Genomic DNA, 12571 nt, shown 5'->3' on the forward strand with positions numbered 1-12571 from the left:
TCTGACACTTTATTAGGACCATAATTTACTAATAAAGTGGTAAGTGATATCAGTGTAACCTGCTGCAAACCCTCTGGAAAGAGAGGAAAAAGTAGCAACAAATATGGGGGACACCATTTACCATAAAAAATTGTCATCTCAAAGACAAAGATTCTCAATTCTCTCCAAATAAATCTGGAATAAAAGCTTGTCTTATTAACAGGAAAGTACAACAGTCATTCAGTCTACCCAAAGGGATGAAAGGGCTAAATAATGAGCCCATACCTGGCCATCTGTTTGTAAGCTTCCTCTGCCACAGCAAAAATATGAGGGTCCATGTCCCCCATGTTCTGCCCACTGTATGCATTGATGACTTCTTCTCCATAGATCTGTAGCTGCTCGTAAGGGTTGATAGCAACCAGAACAATTCCTGAGAAGAAGAGAATCACAAGTTTACAACTTAAAGACTAATGCTCAATTTAAAGTTGGGTATTTTAACAAACAAAACTATTATAGAGACTTTGTTGTGGGCTCTTATGCCTTGGGTCAGTAAACAAACACCTAGTAACCTCCCAGAATACCCAAGCAACCACCCAGAAATGCCATAGGAACCACCAAGAAAACACAAATGTATGTCCCTAATGAATAATCTTATCTTCTTGTTTTGTATCCATAACATTAAAATAAATAAATGAGGTGACGTTCCATACATTTTAATTACTATACACTTGATAAATATGCAATATTACTTGATTTTGAATATATAAACCATTTTTGAGTTGTATTTGAACAAATATTATATAATATATTGATAATACCACTCACCTCTACTGACAAATGTAAAATGAGTTAGCAAGTGTTTATAACACTCTTCAGTGAAAGCCTTTTTAAAATTATTTAAATTTGCCCAGGGAATGCAGGAAGGTACTCTGAAATAGGGAATTCAAATGAACTATGAAAGGATTAAATCATATAATAATATGATGATCAATGATCAATGATCCATATTTCTGTGTGACTCTCAGCTAAAGTATCAGGTTTACTTCAGTCACTGAGTTTTGTCACACCAAGCAACGCAAGACAATGTATCACACATTAACAAAAAAAAAAAAGAAAAACAAGAAGAGAAAAAAAAAATGTCAAAGTTTAAATTCTGTAATTTTTTTCTCCCTCAAGTTGTTACAAATCCATATGACTTTCTTTCCTATGCAGGAAATTATATATTTTAAAGAATCACTGACCAATTGATAGTGCCTCAATTTAAAGCTTAAAAAGGCACCCAAATATTCCAAGTCTTCTGAAGACATACAGTCTTGATGAACAGTCCAAAATGTAATTATTCACTTTCGATTCAAACCATATAATTAATCAACTCATGCAAGACAGAGCCCAAATCAAATAAGGCAACACGTCAATAATATCAACCCTCATTGTCACTATTTGATTTGAGAACTGGAAAATGTTAACTACTTTTATGACACTTTTGGGTGCTTTTTTTAAGCTTTACAGTGAGTCACTATCAATTGCTATTGTATGGAAATCAGTGATTGCAGCATTCTTAAAAATACACAAATAGACAGTAAGTCATATGGTTTTGGAATGTCTTGAGGGAAAGAATGCCAGAATTTTTATTTCTGGGTGAACTATTCATTTAATAAAGAGAGTAGTGTTGTCACGATACCAGTAAAACTTCAGTTTTTGGTACCGATACCAGTAAAATTTCACGATTCTCAATACCAATTTCGATACCACAGAAAAAATAGGTAATATGATAATAAACACAATCCTTTTAGCCAATTAAAACGTTAAATTTCAATGTAAATAATAAATTAAAACAATAGCATGTTTCCTTCTAGTGTTTCTCAAGTGATAATTGTTTCAAGTTTTTTTGAATACAACCAGTTTTATTTTATTCCAAAATTCTACTTAATTTTTCCCCAAATTCCATCTTTTAAATTTTATTTCAGTTTAATTTAATTTCATTTCATAATAAAAATGTGTCTAATCAAATAATCCAAGCTTCAAATCAAATCAAAATAGAAGTTACATTTCAACAAAACAATATACCGTATACAGGTCCTTCTCAAAAAATTAGAATATTGTGATAAAGTTCATTATTTTCCATAATGTAATGATAAAAATTAAACTTTCATATATTTTAGATTCATTGCACACCAACTGAAATATTTCAGGTCTTTTATTGTTTTAATACTGATGATTTTGGCATACAGCTCATGAAAACCCAAAATTCCTATCTCAAAAAATTAGCATATTTCATCCGACCAATAAAAGAAGTGTTTTAATACAAAAAAAAAAGTCAACCTTCAAATAATTATGTTCAGTTATGCACTCAATACTTGGTCGGGAATCCTTTTGCAGAAATGACTGCTTCAATGCGGCGTGGCATGGAGGCAATCAGCCTGTGGCACTGCTGAGGTGTTATGGAGGCCCAGGATGCTTCGATAGCGGCCTTAAGCTCATCCAGAGTGTTGGTTCTTGCGTCTCTCAACTTTCTCTTCACAATATCCCACAGATTCTCTATGGGGTTCAGGTCAGGAGAGTTGGCAGGCCAATTGAGCACAATAATACCATGGTCAGTAAACCATTTACCAGTGGTTTTGGCACTGTGAGCAGGTGCCAGGTCGTGCTGAAAAATGAAATCTTCATCTCCATAAAGCTTTTCAGCAGATGGAAGCATGAAGTGCTCCAAAATCTCCTGATAGCTAGCTGCATTGACCCTGCCCTTGATAAAACACAGTGGACCAACACCAGCAGCTGACATGGCACCCCAGACCATCATTCCTTCTCCCCAGTCTTCCTCCAGACTCTGGCACCTTGATTTCGAATGACATGCAAAATTTGCTTTCATCCGAAAAAAGTACTTTGGACCACTGAGCAACAGTCCAGTGCTGCTTCTCTGTAGCCCAGGTCAGGCGCTTCTGCCGCTGTTTCTGGTTCAAAAGTGGCTTGACCTGGGGAATGCGGCACCTGTAGCCCATTTCCTGCACACACCTGTGCACGGTGGCTCTGGATGTTTCTACTCCAGACTCAGTCCACTGCTTCGGCAGGTCCCCAAGGTCTGGAATCGGTCCTTCTCCACAATCTTCCTCAGGGTCCGGTCACCTCTTCTCGTTGTGCAGCGTTTTTGCCACACTTTTTCCTTCCCACAGACTTCCCACTGAGGTGCCTTGATACAGCACTCTGGGAACAGCCTATTTGTTCAGAAATTTCTTTCTGTGTCTTACCCTCTTGCTTGAGGGTGTCAATGATGGCCTTCTGGACAGCAGTCAGGTCGGCAGTCTTACCCATGATTGCGGTTTTGAGTATTGAAACAGGCTGGGAGTTTTTAAAAGCCTCAGGAATCTTTTGCAGGTGTTTAGAGTTAATTAGTTGATTCAGATGATTAGGTTAATAGCTCGTTTAGAGACCCTTTTCATGATATGCTAATTTTTTGAGATAGGAATTTTGGGTTTTCATGAGCTGTATGCCAAAATCATCAGTATTAAAACAATAAAAGACCTGAAATATTTCAGTTGGTGTGCAATGAATCTAAAATATATGAAAGTTTAATTTTTATCATTACATTATGGAAAATAATGAACTTTATCACAATATGCTAATTTTTTGAGAAGGACCTGTATATTTTTTTTATTAAATGAAGTGCTTTAGTAAATATCCTCACTAAATGATCTAAAACACAACATCGGTCTTGTTTTATGTGAAATAAAGTGCTGCACAACAGAACATCACATTATAAATGAAAACATTGACAAAATCTTCTTTTCAGTACAACAGCACTCCTGCTTGTGAGATATAGACTCAACATAATAATAATAATAAAATACATTTGACTAAACGCTAGTTATTTCAATTTCTTAAACTTTGTGCATCAAGCTTTTATTTTGAATACAACTTTTATTTTCATGTGAAGTCATGTTGGTTATACCCAGTGTGATTAGTAAAGAAAAAATGCTGCAATTTAATTGTATAAATACAGTATATAGTATGCAGGCACTCCACGCATCACAGTAAATGAGCGCTCATGCACAGCAATGCACACAATGTTCATAAAATGTGATGTTTTGATCAGTCTGTGTTTTCAGCACACGAGCAGCTTCACACATTCACTTTGCCATGCATATCACATGTAGACTGTATATTTATTTTATTAAATCGCATCCATATGTGGTTTTATTGTCACACTGGGACATATCACAATTTTAATTAGATTTATTGTCTATTTCAGTGTAAAGTACTCACAGAACACATGCTCAAATGCAGCCATCTGCCAGTCAGACAGTGCGAGGGGACCGAATTGAGTCAGTGCTCAGTACTACCGGTACTGTAGAAACACTGGTATCGTTACATTTTTATATTTTAGTATCGACTTAGTACAGAAGTACAGGTACTTTTGATATCACAAATAGAGAGGATACTGTGATAACAGGCATAAACTTACCACAGTAAGTGTAAATGTGATTGGACTCCAGGAAGCGAACCTTAAGATTGTGGAGCACAGCTGGCTCGTGAAGGTAGCTGAGAGCCGTGAGGTCATTCTCACCAACCAGAATATCAGGATTCCGAAGAAATGGAAGTGGATTTTTTTTGGGACCAATTGAATATTCTAACGTCTAGGAATAGAGACAGTAATGCTATTAAGTAGAAATAGTAGATTAGAAATTGAGTGAATTCAAACCACAATAAAGGGGAGAATTTCATTAAAATCTTCAAGAGTCTAAAGTGTCTTTGGCCAAGTCGACATTCAGGATTACATTATAGACATGAGTGTATGAAACATAAAGAGCATCAATGAGTCATGCTGATCTTTCTTTCATCTCTTTTATTCATGTTTCCCTAAACACACTGCATAATATTTTGATAATACTCTTAACAGTATCATATACACCACCGTCTCTCAGGACCTGCCTTTCTTACTCAACAAAACATGCTTAAAGATTCATAGACACACTTTCTTCAGTGTGGTGAATGCTAACTAACAGTGGCAGGGAATGGGGTGGCTTGATAAGAGATTTTCTGCTTTAGTTCACAACTGCTGTGTCAGGACTGAGATGAAAAAGCTATTGCACCTTATCCATCCTGTTTTAACTGAATGAAAATCTTAAACTTTCTAATAAAATGACAAGTATAAATATCTGATATAAGATAAATGAAGGGGAGGGTGTTTACTTACCGATTCATCTTCTAATTTGAGGAGAAGGACTGAGTCTCCCTCCTTATAATCCTTGATGATTTCTGCTGCCTTCCAGACCTCTTCTGGATCAGGTATCCAAACCCGGGTGTACTGAAAGCACAGATGAATACAACCTTTAAATGTAAGAACACATTGACATCCAACTATAAACACAGACAATGTAATCACTGGCTTATATATTGTCACATACCATGCAAAAAGTATATCAGAACAATGCATCCATCTTTAAACCTAATCTGAATACACAACACAATCCTGGTGTCAATTTTGCTACTGGTCAAATGACCTAGGCGGCACCAAAGTCCCTTTAAGTCAAGTCAGGTAACTCAACAGCCATGTTAGTAATGCTTCCAGGCAACTATTTTCTTTTTCTCGATTGGATTCAAATGGGATACAGCTACAACTCCTACCTACTTGAATCTCCAAAACGTTTGGTCAAGATTATAATTAAAAAACATATTTATACTCAGCAATAAAATCTGACATTTGTGTCATAAATTGTGCATCTTTAACTCAAATCACACACAGGATTTTTCAAAACAGGTTGCTCTAGCCGAAGTACAGTTCCTGGAGAGAGCTATACATTAGCATCCCCATTCAGTAATGGAGGCAGCCATCTTTGCTCATGGGCACTCAGTTCCGGGTGATTGGATGTCAAGTGACTGATCACTTGTCAATTGAATCAGATAGGGTAAAGTCCCTTTTAACGCTTTTAAGAGACCTTAAAAATTGTCACCAGAAAAAGATGTGCTATAATGTAATTCAATAATTTGTATTAAAATACTTCTTGAAAAGAAAAATAGTCTACATTTGAATAGCTGTCAATGGACAAACATGCATTTTGCCATAACAGGATAATTCCAGCATCTACCAGCAGGTGCTAATTGGGACCTGCTAAGACAATTCCTGACCCCCTGGCTCTAGCTAATCCGCCTGCGCATTCTTGAGTCATCTGACAGGCAATGTTGCCATGAAAAAGGTGTCTTTTAATTGTAAGGCAGGATTTGCATTCCCATAGCTGCTTCATTTAGCACTACGATTTCTCCTAATTATAAGTAATGTATGCCAGTGACTCGTCTCATCCCTTACAGTCTTTGATGGCCATCCAACTTCAAAATCACAGTGAGGTTGTAAAATACAGAACTGAATAAAGCTGAAAAGGAATGCTCTAGAACTTTTATCAGCAGCCTACAGATTTTGCCTGCAATACAGTGATCTCATAACTGCTGGGTATCAGCAGTAAAGGCAGAAGAGTTTCAGGATCAATTGAACTACATTGGGGTGTATGTGGGCTGTGTTAAGTGTAATTTTTCTAAAGAAAAGTCAACCGTCAATCAACTGTTAAGCAATGACAGCTGATTCTTGGCATTCTAGAAGTCAGTTTGTCCAGATACTCAGGTGACATTTCACCCTGCGCTTCCTGTAGCATCTGCCATAGATTTGGTCTTGTCTGGCACTTCTCATGCACCTTACAGTCTAGCTGATCCCACAAAAGCTCAATGGGGTTAAGATCCATAACACTCTGTTCCAATTATCTGTTGTCCAATGTCTGTTTCTTTGCCCACTCGAAACATTTCTTTTTGTTTTTCTGTTTCAAAAGTGGCTTTTACTTTGCAATTCTTCCCATATTAATTAATGTACCAATTTCTTTCCGAAACAGCTAAATCTGTACATTATTGCAAATTTTGGCCTCCAGTATAGATGTTTACTTCAAAATATTTGATATTTTTGGTGGATTGATCCGGAGTTTGTTGAGAAACACAGATTTGTTGATTTTCTTTTTATTTCAAATGTGTACTTTTGTGGATGTCAGCCAAGCCAATTGTAATAAATAAGTGTTTAGTGTTACTGGGTGAAGCTTTACATTTGAAAGTTGTTTGATGCACTGCAGTGCAAATAAGCAAATGTTTAGTTTACACCTGTGTTGGCAGCCATTTTGAGACATGTCCAACCCAAATGTTTAAGCATACTGTATCATTGAACGACTGGCGAAAAGTTCGAAACCCCCACAATACGTGGTCAAATGGCAAGATTAATTTTATAACCTGTTAATTATTGCAAATTTACTTTGATTTAAGTGTTTGCATGCCCTGTGCAGTTTGAGAAATGGAGAATCTGTGATTTACACACCCAAACAGACGATTTCTTATTCAAACATTTTGTTTTACTTATCATTTATTAGTAAGTGAATGATTTAACTACAATTCAGATTAATCATGACTATTTAAATCAGTGGTTGGTGATTGTGATTTATCTAACCAAGCATACTTAAAACATTTAAGATATTATGCAGTTAATTAATTTAGATATTTCTTAAAGGTTCCTTATTAAAAAAGTTTAACTCCTAAATACATGAATTATAATTTTGCAATATATGTTGGAAATCATGACCACACACATTAAAATGAAGACTCCAGTCATATCAGTAACATTATGAAAGCTGTTTTATTCTACATGGAGAGGGTCCGCACATGGGGGCTGCCATTTTAGATTCACATGACCAGCCGAATACTACTAGCTTAATCTCAGTAATCATCCTGCTAGGTGTCAGTGTAAGTCCAAGATGACACAAAGAAAAAGTTACTGAGTGCACCTTTAACCTGCCTTTCACTTTTTCCTTGTTGTAAAAAGCAGATTAATGCCCTTTTCCACCTTTAAGCCATTTTTCAATAATGACTCTCCTTTTCTTTTGCAGTATAGGGATTTTGAATGGCTATTTATACAGTGAGAGGGTATTATAATTATGTCTCAAGATAACTGTATAATGTATCTTTTATTTAGTCAACACCAATTAGATGGAATTTCATATGCTACATATATAAATTATATATAAGAATTCTCTTGGGGGCCTGGGTAGCTCAATGAGTAAAGACGCTGACTACACTGAAGTATCGAGTTCGAATCCAGGGCGTGCTGAGTGACTCCAGCCAGGTCTCCTAAGCAACCAAATTGGCCCGGTTGATAGGAAGGGTAGAATTACATGGGGTAACCTCCTTGTGGTCACTATAATTTGGTTCTCGCTCTTGGTGGTATGCGTGGTGAGTTGTACGTGGATGCAGTGGAGAATATCATGAAGCATCCACAAGCGCCATGTCTCCTCGGTAACGTGCTCAACAAGCCATGTGATAAGATGCACGGATTGTCCGCCTCAGACGTGGAGGCAACTGAGATTCATCCTCCACCACCCGGATTGAAGTGAGTCACTACACCACCACGAGTACTTAGAGCGCATTGGGAATTGGGCATTCCAAATTGGGGAGAAAATGGGAGAAAAAAATAAAACTGAGAATTTTCTTAATAGATTCCCATACCAGCTATAATTCAGACCTTGCACTATATTTTTAAAATTTCTTGCAGTAGTTTTGGGAAATGGCTTTATAAAATGACATTTGATGTAGCCCTAATCATATTTTTAAGCTAGTGCTGTGTAGTGTAAAACGTATATTTCGGTGTCCCATTTGTTTATATCTTTCACAGATGAATGCAGAATTGCTGCACATGAAAACAGTCCTTTTAAAATACATGGACGACTTGAATTCTATGATTAGACACCACTTCTGAAAGATAATAGGAGCAAAGGAGCAGTCTGTGAGGAAAAACAAGGCTGCTGTTAAAGTCGTGGATCAGGTATCCGATATGAAATTGTGTGTCCCAGTAGTTCCTAAAATGTGTGGTACACCTTCACCCAGGGGGGCATTCCAGAGGTTGCAAAGTCTACAGTGTGATTAGATCTTAAAGGGTACACAGTTATTGTAAGCTTAATTTACATGCTGAACTTGAGATATCCAGAAGGACCAGAATATACCTTTGAGGGTTTCTAAAAAATGTGCATGGACATACTGTGAAGGGATAACACGAACAATGCTGAACCTCTGCAAAGCAGCAGGAGTTATTTCCTTCTTTAAAAATGACCCAGCTATATTGTCGTTATACATGTTACATGTACTAAGTATGCAAACCATGATGTTATTTGGCAAATGGGAAGGTTTTTCTTTGAATGTTTGACTTTCATTTTCATTACAGCAAAAAAATATTTTATAAAACGATAGTTCAACCATAAATTAATGTTCTGTCATAATTTCCTACCCTCATGTTGTCCCAAACCTGTGTGATTTTGTGTATTTTGTGGAACTCAAAAAAGATATTAGACATAATGTTAGAAACTAACATTCTCAGTCACCATTCCCTTGACAGTAAATGATGACTAAGGCTAACATTCTTTCTGACATCTCTTAAATTGTGTTGAAATATTGGGGCTTAATTGCCCAATAAGTTTTATGTGGAAGTAACTAGTTACTCGCTATTTGAGTATTCTTTCATTTGGATACTTTCTTACTCTTACTCTTCTTACTTAGTTTTTACATTACTACTTTTACTTCTACTTGAGTAATCATTTTTTTAAGTAAAAATTTTGGGTACTCTACCAACCTCTGATTATAATGAATGAATGGTGAAATAGAACAAAGGTGTCTCGAAATGTATAAATATTGAAGTTCTTTTTCACTTGACACAGTGTCTAAAAAATATAGTAGTCCAGCGCGAAATGCTGAACAGACAAACAAGTCCATCCTGCGCTTGTTTACATGAAAAAGCAATTGAAAAACTGCACAGATGCATGCAAATATATGTGTGATCAGCCCCTAATTCATCCTATACTTGAAAATATGTCGCGAGCCTGGCCCAAAACCCAACAATCTGTCAGGTACCGTTGAGCTCGGATCGGGTTGAAGACCTTTATTGCACATGTAGAATTGCATAATAGTGATTTTTGGTATTCGAACACAGGCACGTCAAATGGTTAACCAAATAACACCTATCCATGCACATCCCTATTTGTGATAATGAAACAATCACCTGATCACAATTATATGATCTAAACATGACTATTTTAGATAACCATGAACATGCCTCAAATTGCACTCACATTTTGCCATCACAACAAACTAATTTTAAGCAAATTAAGAAATGCTATTAAATATGCATTCAGCTCAGCAAACCGCACTCAGAGAATCCCCTAAGGAATGTGTAAAGCATACAGAGAGGCGGTGCAGCGGCTAACGGACTGGTGTAGAGCCAACAACCTGTCTCTGAATGTGGACAAAACAAAAGAGATGGTTGTTGACTTCAGGAGAGCACAGAGTGACCACTCTCTGCTGAACATTGACGGCTCCTCTGTGGAGATCGTCAAGAGCACCAAATTCCATGGTGTTCATCTGGCGGAGAACCACACCTGGTCCCTCAACACCAGCTCTATTACCAAGAAAGCCCTGCAGCGTCTCTACTTTCGTCGAAGGCTGAGAAAAGCACATCTCCCACCCTCCATCCTCACCACATTCTATAGAGGGACTATTGAGAGCATCCGGGACTTGCACTGTTTCGGACCGCAAAGCCCTTCAGAGGACATTGAGGACAGCTGAGAAGATCATCGGGGTCGCTTTTCCCTCCATCAAAAATATTTACACCAAATGCTGTAGAGCCCTGCATTTCAGCCCGAGCCCGACGGGCCCCGACTTATTCACGCCCCTAGGGCCGGGCTTCGGGCCAATTTTCACGTCATAGTTCACATGCGGGCCGGGCCTCGGGCCTTTTTTGGGTTATCCTTCTTTTTATATTTTTAGACATTAATTAAAAAATGTATAAGTAGTTGACGTCGACGATAGAAAAACAAACATAAAAAGCCATTTCATAACCTCATAACTTTCATAATCTTATAATTACACTGACAAATGACTGACATGACAGTCTCACGCATGCACGCACGCACGCACGTCGCACACAAAAGGTTTCCCGTCAGCGGCGCGACCCACGATTCACCTCATGTGCAAATAATGGAGAATATTAAGAGAAAAATCGCAGATGACCAACTTAAAACGGTAAAAAACACCAGAGGAAAGGCAAACTTCTGGGCTGTTTTTCAAATCGTGACAACCTTAAATGATGAGCCAACGATGCTCTGTAAGAGACTGTTCTAACTTTTCGTTTGATTGGACTTTATTTTCGTTTAACTGTTGGAAGGAACTGATGTTTTTCGTTTGATTGGACTTTATTTTCTTTTAACTGTTAAACTATTGGAAAAAAGAATGGCCATATTCTGTGGTGAATTTTTGAGGTAAGATAACCTGCGAGTTTGTTTTTAATTTATTTAATTTAATTTGTTTAAATTGTTGTAGGCTATGCTCATTTCGCTTATGCTGATGTTGCGAGCAGCCTGAGCCTGCCTCAAAGGTGTTTTACTAACTGTGGTTTAATAAATAAACATTTATTAAACTAACTGTCTGTGTGATATGCTTGAAGTGTTTTATATCTATGGTTTTTATTGTAGCCAAGTAAAGTATTAGCGTTGATTTGAGAGGCTAAATTAATCATGTTTTACTCGCTGTCGGCGCGGCTGTTGCTTGGTCGTCATTTAAAAAAAAAAATGCTCCAAACATTTGTCTTAACTTAATAAAGAAATGAAAAGAAACATAACTAACAAAACTGACCTATTTTAATGGCTGCAAATAGGGCAGGCTGCCGCTGTGTAAAAAAAATACAAAAATAAATAAATAAATATACGGGCTCGGGTCGGACTCGGGCTGATAATTCTGATGAGCTGTCGGACACGGGTCGGGCTAGGGCCTGAGCGTTTCGGGCCAGGGCCGGGCTCGGGCCTAGATTTGAGGCCCGTGCAGGGCTCTAAAATGCTGCATCCGCAAAGCAACCAGCATTGTGGATGACCCCACACACCCCTCACACAAACTCTTCCCCCTCCTACCGTCTGGCAAGAAGTACCGAAGCATTTGGGCCCTCATGGCCAGACTGTGTAACAGCTTCTTCCCCCAAACCATCAGACTCCTCAAAACTCAGAGACTACACACACAAAAACATGGTGGGTTTCTATGTATTATGGGGACTTTCCATAGACATAATGGTTTTTATACTGTTTAAACTATCTATTCTATCCCCTAACCCTACCCCTAAACCTCAAGAAAATGTTCTGCATTTTTCCTCACGGGGACCGACAAAATGTCCCCAAAAGGTAAAACATTTTTGGTTTTACTATCCTTATGGGGACATTTGATACCCACAAAGTGATAAATACATGCTCTCACGCTCTCTCTCACACACACACACACACACACACACACACACACACACACACACACACATTGTGTTCACACACGGACATTCACACACACATGTTTTACACTGTACACACTTATGTTGTGTTTCCAAACCTAATCCTACTCCTAGGGAACATTCCATAGACATATTCTTGAGGTTTTAGGGTACGGTTAGCGATAGACTATATAGTTCTATCCACTATAACCTAACCATTACCCCATAAACCTAACCCTCACAGAAAACTTTTCTGTGTGTAGTCTCTGAGTTTTGAGGAGT

At 37.7% G+C, this 12571-nt stretch overlaps 1 protein-coding gene across 3 annotated transcripts in view; it reads right to left on the minus strand.

Annotated features, from left to right (window-relative positions):
- The window catches only part of myo5b (myosin VB), a 92594-nt gene that overhangs the window by 46697 nt on the left and 33326 nt on the right, over positions 1 to 12571 (minus strand). For all 3 annotated transcript variants that reach the window (XM_052104034.1, XM_052104037.1, XM_052104035.1), the window contains exons 2-4: positions 5171 to 5281; positions 4439 to 4610; positions 265 to 409 (exon numbers count right to left, since the gene is read on the minus strand). In XM_052104034.1, coding sequence (XP_051959994.1) covers positions 265 to 409; positions 4439 to 4610; positions 5171 to 5281 — 428 coding nt within the window. The remainder of the gene's footprint in view (positions 1 to 264; positions 410 to 4438; positions 4611 to 5170; positions 5282 to 12571) is intronic.

The sequence above is a fragment of the Xyrauchen texanus genome, chromosome 34 (assembly GCF_025860055.1).
Source record: "Xyrauchen texanus isolate HMW12.3.18 chromosome 34, RBS_HiC_50CHRs, whole genome shotgun sequence".
NCBI lineage: Eukaryota > Metazoa > Chordata > Actinopteri > Cypriniformes > Catostomidae > Xyrauchen > Xyrauchen texanus.